The sequence below is a fragment of the Marmota flaviventris genome, chromosome 12, assembly GCF_047511675.1.
Source record: "Marmota flaviventris isolate mMarFla1 chromosome 12, mMarFla1.hap1, whole genome shotgun sequence".
Lineage (NCBI taxonomy): Eukaryota > Metazoa > Chordata > Mammalia > Rodentia > Sciuridae > Marmota > Marmota flaviventris.
In genome coordinates this window covers 75779771-75803532 of record NC_092509.1, presented here as the reverse complement: position 1 = coordinate 75803532, position 23762 = coordinate 75779771, and the positions used below count along the sequence as shown (strand labels likewise).

Genomic DNA, 23762 nt, shown 5'->3' with positions numbered 1-23762 from the left:
AAAGGATGAGGTTGTAACACAGTGGTGGAGTGCTTGCCTGGGATGTAAGAGACCCTGGGTTCAATCTGAAATAGAAGGGAGGAAGGGAGGGAGGGAGGGAGGGAGGAAGGGAGGGAGGAAGGGAGGGAAGGAGGGATGAAGGAAGGAAGGAAGGAAGGAAGGAAGGAAGGAAGGAAGGGAGGGAGGGAGGGAGGGAGGGAGGGAAGGAGGGACGAAGGAAGGAAGGAAGGGAGGGAGGGAGGGAGGAAGGAAGGAAGGAAGGAAGGAAGGAAGGAAGGAAGGAAGGAAGGAAGGAAGGATCTTCCACTGTTCTACTCAGGACCTTCCTGGCAGTCCATCCCGACATTATTCTTTATCTTTCTGTCACCATCACCCCCATCAAATAATCTAATAAAAATCCTCCTTCAGCCTCCAGACAGTTCTTTTTCCCCAGGTCATCCCACGTGGAGTGGGAGGAAAGCCCTCGGGCACTGTTCCCATTCCAAGTAGCACCACCCAGGAGCCTGGATAGAGCACCTTCTCAGTGCCGCGCCTGGTGCCAGGCTGCGGCAGGAAGCTTGCTGGGGGTAGGGTGGGCAGCCATTGCAGTCTTAGGCATTTAGAGCTGTGAAGACACCAGCAGGCGCATGTTCTAGAGGCTACAGCTGCTCCCTGTTGCTTTCTAACCCTGCCGTTCAAGTCTCTGAAGAATCTAGCTTCTGCTTTCAGCTGGCCCACAGCCCCTCTAGCATGGCTGGGTCCGTGGCCCAACACCTGCCCCTTACACGCACCCGCACACATATAGACACTCTCCTCCATGGAAAAACAGCCTGCCAGGGGGAACTTAAAGCCAAAAGACCTGGGTTGGAGTCTGGCTCTGTCAGCTACTTGTTTAGCTAGGTTCACTCATGGGTCAAATGGGCAGGATCACAAAGTCAGTCTCATAGCATCTTTTGTCCACTGAATGTCCTGGGTAATGTAAACAGACTTTAGTGGCTCTCTCGTAAATGGTAACTAGTTATTATCCATTATTTATTTTTTTACACCTCCCGCACTTTCCTCCCATCTCAGTTTACTGATCCCAGGTCCCATTTCCTCAAGACTTTACTACAGGACCAGTTGTGGCACTTAACCCTTTCGTGGTTGGTTTTTGGTCTTGTGATGCTGGAGGTGGAAACTCAGGCATGCTAAGCACATGTTCCACCCCTGGGCTGCACCCCAGTCCTCACTCAGGATTATTAAAGCAATAATGAGAACGTGTTAATTCTTTTATATATATATATATATATATATATATATATATATATATATATATATATATATATATACTGGGGATCGAACCCAGGGGCTTTCAACCACTGAGCCACATCTCCAGCCTTTTTTAATATTTTATTTAGAGACAGGGTCTCACTGAGTTGCTAAGGCTGGCTTTGAAATCGCCATCCTTCTGCTCAGCCTCCCCAGCCCCTGGGATTACACAGCACACCTGGCTGAGAATGTGTTAACTCTTCAAAGAGAGTGTTTGCACTTGACTTGGGACAACTCTGCTTTACTTCCAAGTGTGTGAGGGGAGATCTTGTGCTGAGTACTGGGGTCCATGGAGGGAAGCTCGAGGTACACATAGGAGATTCTCTTGCTGTCTCTGAAGTCGCCATCCGGGAGTTTGCCTAGTCTATTCTGTTCAGGCCAAGGAAGGGGAAAAAGACGGAGTCGTTAGGAGAGATCCGCCATTGTTATCAGCCCACAGTGCGCCTTGGCAACCCCTCTGAACTGGGTGCCAAGAGCAGGCAAATGAGATGTGGCAGCAGCAGTGCAGGAAGCAGAAGCACACGGAAGCATGGTGAGCGTCACAGGGAGGTGGCAGGGGCAGCCTGGCCAGGCTGCCAGGGCTGGCGACTGCCTGAGCAGGCGCCCCAGGGAGAACCAGAGGAGTTAGGAGGGACCTGCACAGGCCTCCCACCTCATAGCCTGCCTTCCGTCCATTTCCTCCTAACACGGGCCTAGAAGTGGCATCCCCACCCCACCCCCACACCCTCCCTGAATTCTGAGCTGGGAACACTCTGGGGTCAAAACAGTAATCTCCCCAGCAGATCAGCCTGGAAACAAGAAATGAGAAAATAACAAAATAAGGAACTGCTGCTATCAGCAGAGCTCTTCTGATAAAGGATTTAATCAGATATGGGGCCAGATGAGAGGACGGGGAGCTACCAGGATCAGAGGGAAGCTCTGGCAAAAGACACAGGCTGCAGGGTTGCGGGGGGCCTCCCCAGTCTCTTCAGCATGCTGGACACCCGGAGGGGTCTTCTTGCACCCCAACCCTCCAGTTTTTCATAATCTGAGAAAGTTTCTCCACAACCTTTTAGAAACTTCTTGCTGGCCAGGCTTCTCCCACACATGTTAGCCTCTCAGGCTGGTCCCTGAAAATATGAGTCTTTAGTCCTTTTTCTGAGAATCTGGTTATTGAATAGAATTGTCCCAAAGACCTTGACAGAGCCTTAGAGGCCCCATTTATTCATACTTTGCTGATGGAACAGGCCCCCAGAACACCTGCCATGGGCTCTTCTGTTATCTGAAGACAGGGAGGATCACCCAGGTCACCACTCAGACCGGTTTCAGTAGGGATAACCTCAGGTCCTTCCTTCCTCCCTTCCAGACAGTAGCCAGGCACAGGGCTCATGACCTGTGCCACCTGAGGAGTCACCAAGTGGCCTAAACACCAGGTTGTGGGCTTTGGTTCTGGTGGCTCAGGTCAGCACCTGGAAGGAAAGGCCCCTCTGCCCATTTCTAGGAGGAATGCACACCTCTCCCCTGGGCAAGAGGAGGCTCAGCTCAGGAACTTCTAGGATCAGATCGGAGGCCCACCTTGGGCTACAGGCATATGGCGGCACCCTTTCCTCACCATACTCACAGCAGCTTGCCTGAGAGGGATGGAAAATAGTAAGCAATTTAAGCAACTTGAAACTGTTTCTGAGTACAATGACAGCAGTTAGTCTTTTTCTACAGTCTCTTGAGTCCTCACAGCACCCTGAGGAGACAGGCACGCTCAACAGCTTGCCCACACGCACAGGTGGTGGGCCAGAGCTTCCTCAGCTTCCTTCCCTTGCTACCAAGTAGATAGGGAAGTGCCAGGGCTTCTCAAGACCACCCAGCCAGTGGAGGACAAGGACACAGGTGCCCCATTGAAGGCTCTGGGTCCCTCCACTGACTCCGCCCCTCCCTTGCCCCAGCCTGGCCCAGTCCTTATGGGCCCTCTTTACCTCTACTCTGGCCATCTCTCTGGTGTTTGTCGTCATCCCCTTCTGCCGAGATGTGAAGGTGTTGGCCTCGGTCATGGCGCTGGCGGGCTTGGCCATGGGCTGCATCGACACGGTGGCCAACATGCAGCTGGTGAGAATATACCAGAAGGACTCGGCTGTCTTCCTCCAGGTGAGCCCAGCCAGCAGGTATGGGGTTGGGTGGGGGGTGGAGCACAAGAGCTCCCTGTGCCTGGTCCCTCTCTGCCAGCCCCATGTCCTAAGAAGCTTTCCCTCTGGGCAAGGGTGGTGACTCAGCCCGGTGTGACCACTTACCAGTGGGCCACACCTGCAGTCACTCAATCCTCTGGGCTTGGGTTTCCTCATCTGTGAAGTGGGTCATGATCTCTATCTGCCACGCAAGGTTGTCACGGGAACCCCAGAGCTAACGAGAGAAAGTTCTTTGTGAATTGGAAAAGGGTGATGGAGGGCCGGCCCGTTTGCTCTCCGGACCCCTTCTCTGCCTTCTCCACCTTCCCTCGCTCCTCCCATTTTCTTCTTTCTCCTCCAAGACACCAGGATCCCATCCAGAGCTGCCTCGGTGTCCTCTTCCCTGTGGGATGTTGGCTGGTGGATTCAACAGCCCCAGCGAGGGGTTGATTGGGGAAGGAAGAAAGAGGGAGGGAGGGGATTGGCCTCTGTAACCCCCGGTTATCCCAGCCCAGGGGTGGTGAGAGCCAGGCTCCACCCCGCCCTCTTCCACCTTTCCTGCTTCCCAGTCCTTCTTCCTCCCCGCTCTGGGGCTGGGCAATGGCACCAGGTGCGGTCAGAGGGGGAGGTGGAAGCCCAGGCCATGGCTTCCTGGGCCAGAAGACTGAGCCACACCCCGACCCACCCACAGGTGCTCCATTTCTTTGTGGGCTTTGGTGCTCTGCTGAGCCCCCTGATCGCAGACCCCTTCCTGTCTGAGGCCAACTGCTTTCCTGCCAATAGCACAGCAAACACCACCACCAGAAGCCACCTGTTCCACGCCTCCCAGATCCTGGGCCTGCACCATGCAAAAGCCCAGCCTGGGTCCAACCAGACAGTCCCTGGGCTGCCCCCAAAGGGCGGGACTGAGGTTCGAGTGTCCTACGCCTTCTGGATCATGGCCCTTATCAATGTGAGTGTCGCCGGGACAGGCTGGGTGAGGAGCTAGTGGACAGTCCACATCTCCTGGTCCATCCAGCTTCCACTGCAGATTCTGAGAAACATGCTGGGGCGGAGGGGTGCAGCCGGGAGACAGAGGGTGGGAGAGCTGAGCCCCCTGGATTGGCCTCTGGATTGCAGTTCTCAAGGAAGGTGGGCAGTGAGCCAGTGAAGCAGACCTGGAAGAGACCATGCCAACGCTGGGTTCCTCTCTGGGGTCCCTGGGGTCCTTCATCATGGGGGGAATCTCCTGTGCCCCGCTGTTAGGGTCTCCTCTGACGGCCGTGGGAGGGACAAGATGACTTCTGAGGGGCATTGCCTATGGTGTGGGCAGAGAGAGACCACCCCTCTTGCCGCGTCAGATACCCAGTTTCCACTGCAGCCCCAGACAAACCAGCCGTTCCTCAGGTCTTCATCTGGAAGCCTCCTCTGGTACTCTGCAACCCAGGAGGATCCCCTTAGCATCCCCCATGGAGTAGAGAGCAGGTCCCCACCCCCACCCCAGTCTTGGGAAAGACAATCCAGAAACACCAGAGCTGCCTGACCTCCTGGCTCAGGCCTAGCATGGAGCCTGGGGTGGGGAGTGTTCCAGGTGGTCATTGGCCCGCTTATGGGACAAGGACCTTGAGTGGTTTGTCACTCTGATGTAGAGCCTCTCTCTGAACTAAGCAGGGTTGGCTCTTCAGAGACAGCTGCTGCTCCAGAGCCTCAGTGACACAATACATGTAGCACTGAAGTGGCCCTGAGCACTGAGCACGGCACCACAGCAGGTGTCCCACCCTAACTGGCTCAAGGCCCTGAGCAGGGGACAGTAAGATGCCAGGTGGAGCTGGAAGCCCCTGCTCCCACCCCCCGGCAGAGACCTACTGCCCACCCCCCTGGTCACCGTGGCCTTGGACCTCCTTTCCCTGCCTGGAATCTTCTCGGGGGGTCTCAGCAGCACACCCCTCGCCCTCCACTTCCTTTCCTGTTCATGCTATCCACTGTTTTGGAACAATGCAGATTTGGACCTGTGTCTTCCAAGGGGTCCCTGTGACGGGAAGGATCAAGGACAGGGACGGGGAGCCCAAAGGCCCTGCCCAAGCACAGGGTCTGTTTTTTCTTGCCCCGTGAGGTGCGGACTGGAGGCAGTTAGTTTGCTACAGGATTTTGGGATTTTCCCATTGGTTTATGTCGGAACCAGCCCTCCACAGAAGAGAACTTGGTGGTGCTTGCACATGGGACACCCTCCCTCACACAGAGGCACACCCCACCTGGCACTAGCAGGCATTAGCAGGATTTCAGGGTGGTGCTGCCTTCCCTGAATGGGATTCTTCTGAAAATTGGGTGCGATCCTCCCAGCACCCACCTCCCTGGAAGGCCCCACCTGAGCGATCACGCCTCTCGCCGGCTGTTTCCCCTTGGCCTTCACCCAGGCATTCTGCCATTGCAGGCCTCTGTGTGGGTTTCCTGTTTCCCCCAGCAGACTGGAGGAAGGGCCGTCTCCCCCATCAGGCCCGGGACTCCCTGAGGGCGGGGCTGTGTCTCTTCCCACCCAGGCCCCATTTGCTACTTTACAGCTGCCAGGGACTGTCTGACCTTGACTTGCTTTTGAATATGCAGAAGGTCTCTCAAGGTCACATAGGGAGAGGTCAGTAGAGTGTGGGGTGGATTTTTTCTTTCAGGCTGGCATGAGCCAGTCTGCCTGGGGGAGAGTGAGGGGCTCCCCCGAAGCTGTGGCTAGCTGTGCTCCCCAGCTTCTGGGAGCCTATAGCTCCTTCCTCTTCTTCCAAAGTAAATCAGGAAGGCATCAGCAGACTTGCTAGAGCACTTCCTGGCAGGGAGGGTGGCCAGACCCAGGCAAGGGCACCCGAGGGAGGCCGTGGTGGCTTCTCCAGGCAACCTCAGAAGGAGGAGACCTTTCCTGTCACCCTGGGGAATCTCAGCTAGGTCCTAAGTGGCTTAGTGTAAAGAACAGAGCACCGAACACTGAGCTCACAAACATGGACTTGTCAGAACGAGATCATGTCTGTCTTCCAGTTTAAACAACAGGCTCCTGAGCACAGCTGGGCACCCTGCTAGGACATCACCTCACCCGGGCAGCCTCAGGTGGACATGGTGCCGAGCAGAATCCTGAGACCAGGTTCTGGTATAGCTCTGCCCAAGCCAGCTGCGTGACCATGACTCCCCTCTCTGGGCCTCTAGTTTATTTCCAAGGTCCCTTCCAATCCTAAGGAAGGGATAACTTTGGTCCTCAGTTGCCCCACCTGGAAACCCAGTCAGCCACCTGGTTCCTTCCACCTGGTTCCTTAGCTACCGTGGCTCCTCTGTGAGGTGGGTCCCTTGGAAAGGAGCTGTGTTCTCCCAGGACTGAGCAGAAGAGCATGGGTACCGCCCGGAGGGGTAGCAGCAGGCCTGCTGCGGGGCTGTGCTGACCTCTCCCGCCCCCCAGCTTCCAGTGCCCATGGCAGTGCTGTTTCTGCTGTCCAAGGAGCGGCTGCTGACCTGCTTCTCTCAGAGGAAGCCCTTGCTCCTTCCTGCAGACGAGCTGGCCCTGGAGACTCGGCCTCCAGAGAAGGAAGATGCCTCCTCACTACCCCCGAAGTTTCAGCCATACTCAGGTGAGGCTCACAGCCTCTGAGGCTTCCCTGGTAACCCCTTCCCCAGAGATGAACCCAGATCACATGGTTAGAGAAAAAAACTTGTGACTCCAAAAACTTTGAGACAGGAGATGGAGCAACCTGGCCAAGAGAACAGGGAAGACAGACTTTGGGCTCTAATGTCCATTCTATTCAACCCTGCCTGTGTTACCTTGGGCAAGTTACTTGACCTCTCTGACCCTTGGTTCTACCAGGACTGGGAGAAGGACGGGGGATGTTCCTAACAGCTGGCTGAAAGCTGGGACAGGTGGAAGCAGTAAGGAGGCCCCTCCTGCCAGGGCTCTTCTGACTGCCAGCCGCGTCCTCTGGGCATGCAAAGGGAGGGGGGCAGAAGCTGAGCCTCAGCCCTGCTCTTCCTCTGCCTCCTCCAGGGCACGAGGACCTGTTCAGCTGCTGCCAACGGAAGAACTGCCGGGGAGCCCCTTATTCTTTCTTTGCCATCCACGTCACAGCAGCCCTGGTCCTGTTCATGACAGATGGGATGACGGTGAGCCTGCCTCTGAGGCGCTCTGTCCTGGGAGGCCTCCACCCTGACACCCTCATCTGGGGATGGCACCAGAGAGGCCCATCAAGATTCCTAGAGACCTCCCTTGCAGCACAATTGATCCAAAAATTTAAATTTTGTTTTGGGTACCAGGGATTGAACTCAGGGCCACTCGACCACTGAGCCCCATCCCCAGTCCTGTTTTGTATTTTATTTAGAGACAGGGTCTCACTGAGTTGCTTAGCACCTTGCTTTTTCTGGGGCTGGCTTTGAACTTGTGATCCTCCTACCTCAGCCTCCTGAGTCACTGGGATTACAGGCATGTGCCACTATGCCAGGCCCCAACATTTAAACTTTTAAAGTCCTTGGAGACATGGTCCCCATGGTCACTCAGCATTGGTACCATGGGCTTCTGTCCTGGCTGATTGTATTTATTTTTGTCAACTCTACATAGGGGTCTATATGATTTTTCACTTATTATGTGACCCACATTTTCTTTTTTCTTTTTAAAGAGGCAGATCCCTGTTCCCCTAATAGAGGTCATGCCATATGAGCTCTGGGGTGCTTGGCTTCTTGGCTGTGTTGCAAACCCACCTTCTCAAGCCAGAGCTGTAAACAAGCCACAGGGAGGGCTTAGGCCCAGCTGTTCATCCCATTAGTGTGACCTCTGTTATGCTATTTAGTTCCTTTTTCCACAAAATCTTTTAGGACTAGATTAGGACACTCTTGAATGGCTGACCCATAGACTGGTTGCAATAGGGAGAACCCTCCAGAGAGAAGGCCCTAAAACACTTAATGACCTGGTGGAAAGTACTCCTGACAACTTGGTTGACTGCCAACTCTCAGGGTGACCTTGGACAAGTCACTTTTGCGACTCTCATCTATAAAATGAGAAACTTGTGCATACCTTGTTTTTAGCTAAGGAGCAATGCCCGTCTGCCTAAGTCCCATGGGGACACCCCGTGGAGATCCAGAGACATCTCTTGGGAACCTCTGAGTCTCTGCAGATGTGGCTCTAAGCCAGGTTCTGTCCTTAGCTCGGGCCTAAGTGTGCTCTGTGGTCTTGGCTCCAGGGCCTTCCCCTGCAGAGCCTCTGGGACAGGGCCAGTCAGTCCTCCCCCGCACTCCCAAGTCCGCCAGGGCCTGGACAGCATGTGCTCAACAGAGCCTGCTCTCTCCACAGGGGGCATACTCAGCCTTTGTGTATAGCTATGCAGTGGAGAAGCCGCTGTCTGTGGGACACAAGGTGGCAGGTTACCTCCCCAGCCTCTTCTGGGGCTTCATCACCCTGGGCCGGCTCATCTCCATTCCCATCTCTTCAAGAATGAGGCCAGTCACCATGGTTTTCACCAATGTGGTAAGTGGCTAAGTGGCCTCCTTCCCTTCTTAGTGACTCAGAAGAACTTGTCTACTCCTGGCCCTCCCGCTGCCCCAGAACATTTGCTCGGGATTGCACTCTGCCAACAAATGCAAAAGTAGAGGGAGGAGAGAAAGTGAGAGATGCTGGGGCGGAAGGATGGGATCTGAGCAGAGCGCTCATCTGTGCTACTTTGGAAAAATCCCTTCTCCTCTGTGGGCCTCTGATTTTACACCCTTAAAAGCATTCACAGAATAGGCTTTTGGAGGCGGTGTGTGGAACAGACCCTACTGACTGCCAAGGGCACAAGGGAGGGGCGTGTTGGCCTTGGCACATCTGTTTATTATGGTGCCAGCTGGTCAGTGGTGGCCAGAGATCCCCCAGCCTTTGTAATCATTCGCCAGGCTGCACCTGGGAACTTGCATTTTGTAGCTCTCCTGTCCCGTAGGCCAGGCCTGGCATTGAGGATGACCTTTAAGGGACTGCTGTGCTTAGGAGGCAGGAGGGCTGAGCCCAGTGGTGGGTTAAGACTTGTCCTCATTGCATCCACATGACCAAGGATGACAGAGGCGTCCAGATTACAGATCCTAATGGGGCCATTTAGTCCAGCCTTCCACCAAGGCGTGAATCGCCTCTGACATGCCTTCCAAGTGTTCTCCCATGACTGGGAGCGCACTCTTTTTCCAGGAAACCCAATCCACGGTAAGAAGGTACTTCTTCTGTTGAATTTCCAGCACACAGGAGGCGTGGACATATGTTGGGGCTATAGAGACAAAGATCGTGAGCCCCAAGAGAGGCCCTTGGATTTGGCCTTGTGCTCATCGATAATCTTCTTGAAAGAGATCTCAGTTCCGCGTCGATGGGAGTGAGCGGGGTAGGAGCTAAACTTCCAAGGCTGAGATGGGAAGTAGAGGAGTGAGCGCCCATTTCACTTTGCACATGTGTCTGCGTTGAAGGGAGCTGGGGTGTGGGGACCTGCTCGCAGGCAGAGGAGAAAGGGAGGAAGCCAGCGAGGAGAGGAGTCGTGATACTGAGGAAGGGTCTGGGGAAGGGAAATGGGGTGAAGAACAGGGGGTGAAGGAAGCATTGAGCTCAGTAAAGGAGGAAGGAGCGGGGAGGAGAGATCCCAGCGGGCTGCGAGGTGACGTGGAGGATGGGGACAGTGCTCATGGTGGCCTGCCTCAGCTTCCTCCTCCAGGGTGGAGGGGAAAGTGGGTGGGAATCAGGTTTGAGAGAATGACGGTTTCCTGGGTTTCCCACCGCACCTGAGACAATCAGAATGTCCAGGGGCTTAGTGATCTATTAATTTAACAAACGCCCTGGGGGGGGGGGGTTCGCATCCCCAAGGCTGGGAAGACACTGTCCTAGAGAGAGTGATTCCAAACAGCTCAGACTCAATGGAGGTTCTCTTAGAAAACACAGATCCCTGAGTCCCCACGCAGAGCTGCCACTGCGGGTGGCGTGGTGAGTCCTCTGGGCCTCTGAGTGGTTCTACAGGTTTCGCAGGGGCCCTTGCCGGCCATCCTGTCTGGGAACTGCGGCTACCCAGCCTTGAGCAAACCTTTCCACTCACAGCTGTGATGTCACGACATTGTATTTCTTGTGACCACTTCCAAGACAGCCTCCCAAGGTAAACAGTCCCCTGTTCTCAGTGTTCTCCTGGAGTCATGGACCACTTCCGACTGCGTGCGTGTGCTTGTGTGAAGTCCTGTGGGAACTAGGGGTGCCCCGTGGGAGCAGAAAGAGATGGGTCTGGGGAGCAGAGCAGGGCTGCTTCCTGTAAGGTGGTGTACACCAGGTTTGGATTTTATTCTAAGGGAGCAGGAAACCATTGGGAGGTTTCAAGCAGGGAATGGATTTGATCTGCAGTGCATTTTGAAAGTGCCCTCTAGTTGCTCTGTGGAAGGTCAGACTGTAGGGGTCAGGAGTGACAGGAGGGACCTGTGAGAATCTGTTACTATAGTCCAGGCAAGATGAGCGTGGTCAGGATGAATCTGGAGAGAGAGAAAGATCCTAGAACATTTTTTGAGGTAGGGTTGACGGGACTTGCCATTGACTTGAAGCAGGAGATAAGAGAAGGAGGAATCAGGGGCCATCTAGGGGCAGAGCTTGAACAACTGCATCAATGAGGATTGTGCTGCTCAGCTTTCTGTCACCGTGATGAAGTGCCAGAGGTAATTATAAAGAGACAAGGTTTATCTTGGCTCATGCTTTGGAGGTTCCTGTTCATGATCAGGTGGACCCGTTGCTTTACGCCTCTGATAGACGTGTCAGATGGCAGTGGCCAGGAGCTTGGCGGAGCATACTGCTCACCTCATGAGCCAGGAAGCAAAAGGAGAGAGGAAGAGGCCAAGATCCCACAATCCCCTTCAAGGTCACTCCCAGATGACCTAAGGACCTCCCATAAGGCCTCACCTCCTGAAGGTTCCACCACCTCCCCACAGCGCCACCCTGAGGACCAAGTCTAACACACGGGCCTTTCAAGATCTCCACTAGAGCAGGGACGCTTGTCTTTTCCCCATTCTTGAGAGCCCAGTTTTTTTATTTGCTCATGCCTTGCATTTGAAGTACTCTTCCATGACACCTTTCCCTGAGATTCTCCATGTAGTCCTTAACCACTTCACAACCGGTCCCTTAATAGGCTTCCCCTCCCTGTCCGTTTACAGAGGCCCGCCCATTCCCCTAGCTTCTCATTTTCCTCAACCTCAAATATTTGATGTGGTGCTCAGCACAAAGGTTGTCCTCCACCTTGACATTCATAGACTCCTCACAGTTGGATGCAAGCAAACAAAGATGGGCTTGGTCCTCCTCGAAGGCTTTGGCAGCTTCGCAGATCTCCATGTGCTAGGCCGTCACCTCTTGTAAAGCAGTGTCCACGTCCATCACACTCTAGCACTATGCATCTCTCACCCAAGGCCATGGGTTATAGATGAAGCCAAATTTGTGTGTGTGTGTGTGTGTGTGTGTGTGCGCACGCGCACGCGCGCGCGTGCACTAAACATGGAACCCAGGTCCTTGCCCATGCAAAGCACATGATCTACCACTAAGCTACACCCCCAGCTCCTGGAGCTACACTGGAGCCTCAGCCTCCTCATAGCATGTGGGCAGCAAGAAAAAAGCAGGGGATGGTATTAATTGCCATGGGGAGGAGTAAACGAGTAAAGGAATTCAAAAGTTCGGGTCGGGTGACATTGCTAGTCATCCAGTGATTGACCATATCAAAGGGCAGTTTTATATGCAAGACTGAAGTTCTGGATGCAGCTCAGAGCTGGGGGCATAACTGTAAGATGCTCTGCCATGGAGATATTCAAACCCTTGGAGCTGTGTGAAGGGGGAATGTGGATGGAGAAGAACCAGAGAGGAATCCTAGGCCCCTGTGACATTTAGAGACTGAGCAGAGGAGGGAAAGAGAACAAAGGGAGCCATGGCACCGAAGAACACATTGTGTTTGGAAGCATGGATTTGTCGGGTTGCTTTCATATTTTCGCTGCATGGAAGAAGTCTTTGGTGTTGCTTCTCCATGGTGAGGGAATGCATCGTTTCTCTTCGGAAACGCTTTTGTGCTGAATTCCTCTCCAGGGCAGGAAGTCTGAGTCTGATACACAACTCACAGAACACCTAAGAGGTCATGAGGCAGAGCTGGAGGGGCTGGGAGGAGAGCCACAGGCTCAGGGTTGGGGTTAGTGGCTTTGCTCCTTGGGCTGGTGTAAACCCCCCCACACACACCATGTCTACTATTACTCTTGAAAGGGCTCTTCCTTTCTGCCTGCCCAGCTCCTCATCTGTGAGCTTCACAGAGTGGGCATTAGCCTAGATGTGATTTCTTGCCTGCTTTCTGGGTCTGTATTCTTAGTTTTTCCTGGAAACAGATGTCCTTGCCTAGGATATTTTGGTTGGTGTTTCTGTGCTGGAGATAGAAGCCAGGGCCTTGCACATGCTAGGCCAGTGCTCTACCACTGAGTTACACTCCAGACCACACCCCAGGACATTTTTTTTCTCAAAGCTGCCAGCTTCTATAGAAGATCTTTATTTCCTGGGAAATTAAGAAAATCCCACACATAGGGCTGGGAGTGTAGTTAATTGGCAAAGCACTTAGTTAGCATGCAAAAGGCCCTGGGTTTGACCCCCAGCACTGTTTATTCGGCATGCATGGTGGGGCATTTGCCTAGATGTCCAGGTAGGCCCGCTTCCCTGTGCCCTCTTAGGTCCTCTTAGGGCTTTCCTTCCTGGATCCCAGACTAGGAATGTTGCAGTTCCCAAATCGTCCACTGAGTGGCGCATTGATCACACGGCGCTGCACAAGGGGCCCGGGAGGCAGCTCAGTCTGGGGACTCTGGACTCTCAATTTTTTCACTTCTCTATGGATGCCCGGCTTTGCCCAATCTCTGATCACCTCCACCTCTGCTGCAACAGATAGGCGTGGTGGTGACTTTCCTCGTGCTGCTTATTTTCTCCTCCAATGTCATCTTCCTGTTCGTGGGGACAGCGAGTCTGGGCCTGTTCCTCAGCAGCACCTTCCCGAGCATGCTGGCCTACACCGAGGACATCCTCCAGTACAAAGGTGAGTGCCGGCTGGGAGCAAAGACGCACCCACTCTTGGGCCGGACGCCCCTTCCTCTCCCACGCTGAGGCTCCTCCTGATGGGTGGAGATGGGTTCGTGCTGGAAGGTGCTGGGCTCAACCTTAGACCTGAATCCCTATGCCTTCAGGCCGCAGAGAAGCAGTGCAGCTTCTTTCCAGTATGGTAATGTCTGTGGACCTACAGCTGACGTTGTATGGATCGTGTGCGCTGGAAGTTCCAAACTGAAAGGGAAACAATGTTTCATGGAAAACTTAGAACCCGGGGAAGGCATTTTACTACGGGTTTAGCAGTGCTGGGGATTGAATTCCAGCTCGTGCATAGCCTGCAAGCACAGTACCCTGGAGCTACACCCCAGACCAGGAGAGGCCTTCCTTCCTTCCTCCCTCCTCTACCCCTCCTCCTCCTCCTTGCCCTTCTCTGCTCCTTCTTCTTTTAAACCAGGGATTGAACCCAGGGGTGCTTAACCACTGACCAGTCCTTTTTACTTTTTATTTTGAGATGGGGTCTCCCAAAGTTGCTTAGGGACTTGCCAAGTAAGTTGCTGAGGCTGGCCTTGAACTTGTCATCCTCCTCCTCAGCCTTCTGGGTCACTGGGATCACAGGCGTGCACCCGGCATTTCATAATTTAATGATCAGTAACAGTGCCTCCTTGCTTTGTTGTGGGATATTGTTGAAAGCAAACTTCACACCTGGCTTGAGGTTGACACAGCTTTGATGTCAGAAACCTGATTCTCTCAACTAACCTCCTTTCTCTTCCCTTAACCCCTCTAAGTACATACAGTACTGATTTTTTAAATTAGTTAATTAAAAATAGTTGTATTTTGAACATTTAACATCACCCTTAGAAGTAACTAGATGCCCTGGCTGGAGGCTGGAAAACCAGCATTAAGATGGGAGAAATTAGCACTGTACCCACCTTGATTTCCCACAGTCATGAGAGACAGGGAGAGTCTGGATTTTTGAAATCCAAGGAAAACTCAAATACTTTTAGCTTACAATGTCATCACTGGTTGTTAAGAAAGAATAAAATATTTTCTATGATAAACTTGCACATATTTTGTTTTCCAAATGGAACTTGTTATTATGAAAGTAGTAAATACTCACTGGGAAAACCTCAAACAATAGAAGCATGTTTTAAAGCAGTAAATGAAAGTCGCCCAAAATAACTTCTCAGCAGTTTTTCCTCCCAGTTCCCTTCCAAGCATGTATTATATATCTGTGTGAGCATATATTTAAGTGCAAACGAGGCTGTACCTACAGTATTTTATTTTTGTCATTTAAAAGAAAAACAGTTCACATGATAGGATGAATCAAAGAATCAAACATATTTGAGGTTCTGGGCTTCTGGCTCTTCCAAGTGGGCTACTATCCGTGACCTGAGAAATGCCCCCAAGCAGCACACTCCTGGTTATATTCCAGTGAACCGTGACCGAAGAGGTCCTGGCCTCCCTGTAACTGAGGACTGAGATGTAGCAGCTGCCAGTCATCATCTGGCCATCCCTCGCCATGTCTGTGCCACTGGGGAAACAAAGTGCAGGGGACATGCCCAGGGAGACAGTCCCTTCCCCCAACTCATCCATCCCAACATAGTACCAATACAGCCATAAAACAGCAGCCTGTGGCTCCACCAGCTCCCCGGGGCCAGGCCCTGAGTGCTCAGGTTCCAAATGAAGTAACAAAAGAATGTCATCACATGCCGCACAGTATATCCCCCAGAGTTTCAAGTGACCAACACTTGTTAGCTCAAGAAGTCATACTGATCGGGCCTGAGAATGATCACCCACACCCATCTTCTTTTCTCACTATCTCTGCTTAACTTGGGGCCTCATCATCCCTTACCTGCCTGGGATATTGAGCAGTGGCTGGTTTTCCCAGTTTCTGGTCACCTCTCCCTGCCTTGAGAAGCCCTGGTGTGTTTCCTTGTCTTTAGTCTTGCCTCTGTCTAACCAGCTGGCTCAGTCTCAAGGTGAACCATCTGGGGCTCCTGGAACAAGACCAGTGACCAGGCCTCCCCTGGTGATGTCATGGGCTGCAGCTGCTGGGTGGTTCTAAGGTGTAGCTGGGTCTGAGGACCCCGTAAGCCGCCCTCCATGCTGCTGCAGAGGGAGCTCTTTAAGACACAGCTGTGGAACCTGGGATCCTCCTATGGACCCCCTCCCTTTCTTCTTGGCCTTCCCTGTCCCTGCTGCAGCTCGGAGCCTGCCTTCCAGCCAACTCCTTGGTGTTTCTTGATGATGCTGCTCTGGACCTCCATGCTTTGGCCCGTGGCTACCTCTGCCTGGACTGTGTGCTCTGTTCCATCTTCCCCTTTGCCTACTTGGCCTTCTCCCATCGTTCGGGAAGCTTCTCTGATTTCCCTAGAAAAGTGTGTCCCCTCCTTTGTGTTCCACTGATTCACACCTGCCCCTGCTGCGTGGCCCATCCCAAGGCTTTCATACCCATGTGCTCCAGCATGCTGCAGGCTGGCAACAGGGGGGCAAACAGTGTGGGCTTTGAAGTCATCAGCAGACCTGTCAGTCCTGCTTATGACCTCGTGCAACCCATTTCCTTCCTTTCCCTGGCCTCAGTTTCCTCATCTGCAAAGTAGGGATACAAAGACAAACCTGTTAGGATTGTTTTGTGTATTGGAGAAAATGTAAAGCCCTAGGCTTGGGCGTCTTTGCTGGCTGAGGTGCTGGGTATCTGCTCGCCCTTACTTTTCATCTGTTGCCCTGTGTTCAACACAGTACCTGATGCTCGGAAGGCCCTCCCAGTGTGCTGAATGAATGCATGAAACAGTTGGATGCCCTTGGAATTCAGAGAAGGGAGTGAGCAGTGTGAATTTAGACAAGTCATGGAGCTAGTGGGGTGTGAGTGGCTCAGGATTTATAAAGGCAGAGAGAGAAAAGGAAAGAAAGGAACTCCATGGAGGGGCGGCATTGGAGCAGTGAGCAGTGTGAGAGCAGCCGGGACAGGATGGCGGTGAGGGAGACTGAAAGAGAGGGAAGGAGCACGCTGCCCTGGGAAGGGGATGATGCGCTGCTAACGCTGCCTTCCCTGGCTGGCCAACATGCGGCTGTAAGTGCTGATGTGCGCCAGGGAACCGAGTCAGGGCACAGTCATCTTCCTGGCCTTCAGCCTAGAGGGGAAGGCTGGCAGGTCCACAGCCAGGGAGGTAGGAACAGGGTGCAGGGGGCTGTCAGGGCCCAGAGGAGAAGCTGCAAATCCAGGCTTCTGAAGAAAATCTAAACAAAGAACTCAAAAATAAACAGGAACGTGGTGGTGCACACCCAGTGGGCCTAGCACTTGGGCAGCTGGGGCTGGAGGAGCTCTCCTTCAATCTAGAAGTTCAAGGCCAACCTGGGCAACACAGCAAGACCTCCACCACCATCTCAAAAAAACAAAAAAGCATAGGAGTTTGCCAAAGAGGAGGAGGAGGAGGAATGTTGAGGAGGGCATGCGGGCATGTCGGGGCTGGCAGTGAGAGAGTATGCAGGGTCAAGGAACCCAGAGAGTTCATCCTGGCTGGAGGGGAGTGGGAGCAGGCAGTGAGAGCTGGGCCCTACAGACCATGTGCCTGTGAGGACTTTGGCCCGAAGGTGAGCAGAAGGGTTGAAGCAGAAAGCCCGCCTGGTTCTGAGCATTCGCTGTGGGCCAGTGCTCTGCAGGGCACCTCACGCGTTCTACAGCAGAGATACCCACACAGTGGCCCCGTGAGGGAGGCATCCCAATGCCATCTTACATAAAAGGAAAGTGAGGCCTTCAGAATTTAGAGAAGTTACCTGAGGCACATAGCTAGTGATCAAGCTAGCCTGGGAACCCAAGTCTGATGCTGAAGCTTGGGCTCTGCAGGTCTGCATGGGGCCACCCTATGCAGCAGAGCATGTGGCTGGTCTGTCACGGTGCCAGGAGAGTAAAGACCCTGGTCTACTCTCTGATGCATTGGAGGTTATTAGGAAACTTCTCTGGAATGGGAGGTGGTGGTCAGATTGGGATAAGTCCCAGGTGCCCAGCTAAGCATCATGGGATTCCCCCTAAAGACACTGTGAGCAATGAAAGGCAAGGACAGTAAGCTGTAGGCATTCTCGAAGCAAAGTTACAGGGTAAAGTCCGAAAAGCTTTAGGAATCCAAAGGAGTCCTCTTAGCCATTCCATGTCCTAGAGGTTTCCCAGAAGCATCCTGGATAATCACAGCTGACTTCTGATTCCTCCTCACCTTGCTCTAACCCTAACCCATCTCTCTCTGTCAGGATGTGCGACCACAGTGCTGGTGACAGGGGCAGGGATTGGCGAGATGGTCCTGCAGATGCTGGTTGGTTTGGTACGTGGGGTCCTCTGGGGATTGGTTGGGGAACACCTGTCCAGACAGGTGAGAAGATGCAGCCAGCACCTTCTGGCCTGAGCTGTCTGCCTCCAGAGTTCCTCAGAGCCTGTGGGTCCCACCCTGCCAGGGTTAACGTGTTTTTCCCAGCCAACCTCAAAAGCTGGGCCTGCAAATGTGGGATCTGGGGACATGAACAGACGTGTGGACTAATCCAAAGCAAACACAGGCCACGTCTGGGAGTGGGGCCAGGGGTGACCCGTGGGAATGCTGTTTGGCTCTCAGATCCTGAGACCGTGTGAGCTGCAGTTAGAGTTCTTCCATCCCTGCTCCCTTGACCACCTCTCTCTGCCTGTGGCCACGCTGCACATGGCCCAGCCTCCTGCCCTGACCAAGTACTGGCTCTCCCGGCTCTCCCCAAACATGCTTGTGTTCCATTAAGAACATCGTCAAGAAAACAAAACGAAACAAAATAAAAAGCTAATATCTGCTTTTTCTTGAATACTACAATATAGATATTCCCCTTTTTAAAACAGGGGATACTGAAACTTAGATAAATTTAGCAACTGGCCTGAGGTCAGTCACACTTCTGGTAACTAACAACAGTGACATGGAACCTAGGTATTTTGGTCTCCAAAGTCCCCCTCATTACCACTCCACTCTCCTTTCCTTTCCTTTTGCCCTGCTGCATGGAGGAGAAGAGCCCCATCTCATGATGCCCTTGGCCCTATAATGACACCATGTCTGGGATTTATTTCAGTGTAATCCAGTGCAGGAAAGAAGTGGAAGGTCACAGATGAAATCAGTGCTAAAGTTGGGAGATACATCTATGAGAGTTCCATATGCTACTTTGACATGTCTGAAATTTTCAGAAGAAAATGTACATCCTCTGAAAATTTCCAGTTAGGTCTATGAGGATAGAAACACCTTGTGTGATTGGAGTTTCAACAATGATATGGAGATTTTCAGAAAGTTCCAGAACCCGGAGCTGAAAGACTACAGGGGGTCACCAGGTCTGACCCCAGCCATAGGGTAGGATTTCTGCCTCCCCCAGACACAAACCTTTGAAAAGACCAAGATTTCTGTCCTCCAAGTATTCCTGTCCATTGGTGCGATGGCCTCAGCCTGACAAGAGAAGCCTGCCAAGGGTCCGAGACGGCGCTTCCGCCAATGCACTTTCCACTTGACGTTTCAATGCCTGAATCTCTGTGTTTTCCCCTTTGGCAGATATTCCAGGCCCAGGGCAGCTATAGTTTCCTGGTCTGCGGCGTGATCTTTGGCTGCTTGGCTTTTACCTTCTATGTCTTGCTCCTGTTTTTCCACAGGATGCACCCTGAACTCTCATCAGGTGAGGAAAAGATCCGCTTCTACACAAGAGGAGGAAAACGGCGCGGGGGAGGGAGGGGGAGAGGCTGGGATCTTAGCACGCCACAAGTGCAGCTCTGTTCCAAGTAAAATGCAAGGAAATGTTTATTTTTCTACAGCTTCCTTTCCCCCTCTTCCTGCTTTCCCTGCGATTGTCTGCGCTGAACTCTTTAAGCCGGTGGGAGTGGGACAGGCTGACTCATGGTTTCTCCATTAGCAGAGGGACACGGACTGTGAACTTGGCTTCCTGCATCTCACCATGCTGTGGCACCATGGCCAAATACCTCTTTCCAGCTTGTTGAGGGCACCGAGAGGCACAGCCCGCCTCCCTGGCTGGAACTTGGCCCAGCAGCCTCATTGGCCAACTCTTTGCAGTTCAGGATTTTGATTCTGGTCCAGATCTCTTGTCCAAAAGAAGTTCTTTAAGCCAAATGGCAAAGAACAGATCCTTCGGGGCAGAGACACCTCCTAAGAATAGTCTCCCTCCTGGAGACCCCAGGCAGGGGGAGTCCCAAGCTATTTTCATAACCCTGAGCCCTCAACCTGTGCCTGCCCAGAGCTCTCAAAGTGCCCAGCAACTACGGCTGTGCGCATGGCTAGTTCTTAAGAGAAGGTGCCCAGACAGTCCTGGTCCACTCCATAGAAAGTAGAATAATAATAAAAAGACTGAAAATAGGTATGCACTGTCCTCTGTGTCACTGGGTGAACATATCCACCCCGTGAACACTCAGAGCAAAGGCCCAGAAGTACAGGAGGATCTCCCCCACCTAGAACAGCTCTAACCACAGACTTGCTTCTGAGATGGCAAGTGCCAATCATTGGCTAGCTCAGCACTCAGCACAGAGTGTAAGACAAACATTCAGTTAATATTTGCTGAATATCAGGCTGGGGATGTGGCTTAGTGGTGGAATGCTTGCCTAATACACATGAGGCCCTGGGTTCAATCCCCAGCACTACAGGAAAAAAAAAAAAAAAAAATCTGAGTATCAAATGAGCAACACCTTTCCTGTTCCTTCTCCATGGGAGGCAAAAATAAATGCGCACTCCTGGAGCTCCAGACATTAGCCTCAGCAAGCTGCCTGGGACTGACTTCTTACTGGGCTCCCAAATGAGCCGTGGAACAGCAGAGACAAAAAGCTCGGGTCAATGCTCAGAATCAATAATTGCTGCAAGGAGTCTGAGCAGCTGAGACATGCTATCTAAATAATTAATTAATTAATTTATTTATTTATTTATTGTAGCTTCTACCCCAGACCGACCACTTGGAATGGAGAACTCTGATTACTACCAGAGGTGAAACCGGGGGCCGGAGGCAGGCGAGGCTCCAGCCTCCTGAGCACCAACGCACCTGGACTGTGGAAGGCAGCCGAGGGTCGCAGTGGAGTGGCCTCTTCTCAAAGCCTTTGCTCTAATCTTTTCCACTTGGACTCGGTTGGGCAGAAGAAATTAAATTGAGTCCCCATTAAATTTGCCTGGGGTCCTCCTCTGGCAAATCATTGGATTTTCCTGGTGATTCCGGTTACCTTCTCTTCCCCAGTTCAGACTCAGGTAGGGCTGTCCAGGATACTGAGACAGGAAGGCAGAAGACAGCTGTGCATGTCACTTTGTCACTTCGTGCATAGACCATACCCTGGGTCTGAGGTCACTCTTAGATGAAGTTTGAAAAACTAGGTTGACATTGTAAAGCGTGTTGATCATTGCTCTTTGTAGATGTTTTCAATGAATCAAAACCAACCCTGTTATTCCCTGGCATGTTCAAAAAGGACTGATGTGCTTTTTACTTACTCATGGTCCCAAGTTCCTCCCATTCCTGCCGCAGAGAACAATGGTTCATGTGTATTCTAAGACATCAGAAGGAGAAGTTGAATTGTGTTCTCTTTGGGACACTAATCCAGTGGTATGCTGGGCTTGCTCACACCAGCTTAGAAAAGCTGATCAGGTAATAAATAATCAAAACTTACCACTTCCTAATTTTATTCTATGGAGGCTCTTGAGATCATTCTGGTCTGTATTATAGGGGTGGAGAGGTTACCAGGTGATAAAGTGCTGCTGGGCATCTCTTCCCAACTCCACCATGTTGGCAGCTTGTGATCAATTATGGTGGGAGTATGTATACCACTAGCATCTGGCAAAAGTTACAAATTAGAGCTTTCCCCCGACCCTGGGGAGCCAGTAGTTAAATATTTACCAGTATACCACTGCAAGTAAGCAATGCTAATTGGTCTAGAAATCCCCTGGGAGAAAGAGATGGCCTGTTTTTCTTTTCTGTTTTTCTTTACTGGGATGACAAGCATGTAAAAAGGTGTAAAAACAGCACTAAGAATTTCCAAAAATATTTTACATTTTTTTTTTTTTTTTTGTAGAGGAAAAAACCTTTTATACTATGTCAAGGTCTTTTCTCTAACAATAAGCTGGGACTACCGAAAAATTCTAGCCTCACAGTATGCAGAAAGCAGAGTCTTATCAAGGAATTAGGGGTCCTAGGAAGGGGAGAGGCAGTAACATAAAGTGAGAATATGAACTCTTCAACTCAGACAGGGGCTAAGAGTACTGTGGCTTCTAGAAGTATAAAATAGCTGTTACAAGAACTGGTTTGCCTGTATTTTCTTGATGTATATACAAATGTACATGTATAAATATAAAAATCCCAAGGGCTGTAGTTCACATGCCTGACACTGAAAGGTTTTTCCTGGATCTGCAGGTGTTGACAAGTTAGCCAGCTCTGACTACTACCAACAGCACAGCCATGAGATTGTGGCTAGAGAGAGATCTGGGCCGAGCGCTGGCCTCCCTTCCAGCTGTGTGGCCCTGGGTGGATCACAGAGGCTGTTCCAACCTCACTTTTTTTTAACCAGTAAAGTGGAATTTCTAAAAGTACCCTACCTCACAGGAATTCTGAAAAAATTAAGGGAATTTGTATAAAGCACCTGCTATGCCTGGCATAACTTGCTTGATATACGTTAGAAATTTTTATTTTCAAAGCCTCCTCCTAAGCAATTTAGAAATTGTTCATGTTTGGTACATATTTATTGTTAAGTCAGAAAGACCCAACTTCTTTGGAAAGCTAGCAGTCTCGCGGTATAGTTTTAACTATGTTTGTAAATACTTTTAAGATTAGCCAAATTCAAATGTGCACTCTGACTGTAGTGACTGACCTGGCAAAGAGAAAGCAATTGTATTTTCTTGTGGTTTTTTGGGGGAAAAAAATCCTTTTTATAGAGATTTAGAAGGCAGAATCATTAACTATATCTAAGTTGATCATGATTAATTTGTTAATAAAGAAAATAAGATTAAAACAAATATAAGTAACTTTCCTAAAATAAAATATTTTAAACTTAATAAGTGTGTTATCCATTTTGGACAATTGACCCTTTTACATAAGCTCAGAAACAAATGATCTGGAGAGAGGTCTTGCTCATCTATAGGTTCCTACAGCTGATATTATTTATATATTTGGGGGGAGTAAACATTCTGGAGGTGGAACCCAGGATGTCAGACATCCTAGGCAAGAGCTCTGTCACTGACTACACTCCCCGCTCTCATGGCTGATATTTCAGAAGGAAACTAAGGGCTGAGGGCCCCTATTCCCTCTGACATGTCATTGAAGAAGAAGAAGGCAATAGGCTTTCACACCACAAAGTGAGTTACAAAGTAAGCAGGGCTTCCTTCCTGATCTTCAAGTTTTGACATTTCAGAGTACCATGAAGTCACCCTGTTCCCAGATTCCTTATTACATGGATATGGGAATCTAACTCATCAGCACACTTGAGTCACCAAAGGAAGATACGGTGATGTAGACACAGAGGCCTGATATAGAGAATGCATTTATTCATTCGAAAGAGTCTGATCCAGGTGCAGTTTCAGCAGTGAGAAGTCTCTGCCTCACAGGGACTACACTGCAATTGAAGAAACAGGCACAGACATCACTGTTTCAGATAACACACAGAAAGGTGAGAGGTAGTGGAGTACCACAGAGAAATAGAAAGCAGGGAAGGGGGTGGGTGGGAAGAGGGAATGCACACAGATGCTCCGAAGACTTTACTAAGGAGGTGCCATTTGTGCAGGACCTAAGAAGAAAAGCCATCCAAGTACCTGGCAAAGATCTTTTTAGACAGGGGACATGGAGAGTCCAATGGTCTTAGACTGGAATGTGCTTTATAAAATCTGAGGAACAGCAAATGGACTAGTATGGCTTAAGTGAGGAAGGAAGACAGTGGCAGGAAGTAGGCCGAGTGCTGGCTGGGGGCCAGACCAACAAGCCAGGCAAAGAATGTGGAAATTTTTGTATGTGATGTGAGACTATTAGGAGAGTTGCAAGCAGTGTAATGACACGGTTTGACTTAGAGGTTTTAAAGTACCATTCTGGATGTTATGCGGAGATGAGACTATGGGGCAAGCACGGAATGTTAAAGACCAGCTTGATGTAATACTGGAACATGTCAGTAGCAGTGGAATTGGTGGAAGTGATTGGATCAAAGCTGTATTTGGAAGGCCAAACTGACAAAATTTGCTGATGGATTGAGTACAGGGTGTGAGGCAAAGATGGGAATTGAAGATGATGCCTGGGCATTTGACTTGAGGAACTGAGTATATGAGAAGGTCACTTAAGGGCTAGGGTTGTGGCTCAGTGGCAGA

At 51.3% G+C, this 23762-nt stretch overlaps 1 protein-coding gene across 1 annotated transcript in view; it reads left to right on the top strand.

Moving 5' to 3' along the window:
- Mfsd4a (major facilitator superfamily domain containing 4A) overlaps nt 1-22441 on the top strand; it is a 30099-nt gene extending 7658 nt beyond the window's left edge. Inside the window, exons 2-10 of the mRNA XM_027934827.2 lie at nt 3207-3405; nt 4114-4374; nt 6832-7000; nt 7411-7526; nt 8707-8880; nt 13294-13441; nt 17692-17762; nt 18990-19110; nt 20369-22441. Of these exons, the coding sequence (XP_027790628.1) occupies nt 3207-3405; nt 4114-4374; nt 6832-7000; nt 7411-7526; nt 8707-8880; nt 13294-13441; nt 17692-17762; nt 18990-19110; nt 20369-20424 (1315 nt within the window). The 3' untranslated portion in view covers nt 20425-22441. The remainder of the gene's footprint in view (nt 1-3206; nt 3406-4113; nt 4375-6831; nt 7001-7410; nt 7527-8706; nt 8881-13293; nt 13442-17691; nt 17763-18989; nt 19111-20368) is intronic.
- Nucleotides 22442-23762: the final 1321 nt, after the last annotated feature.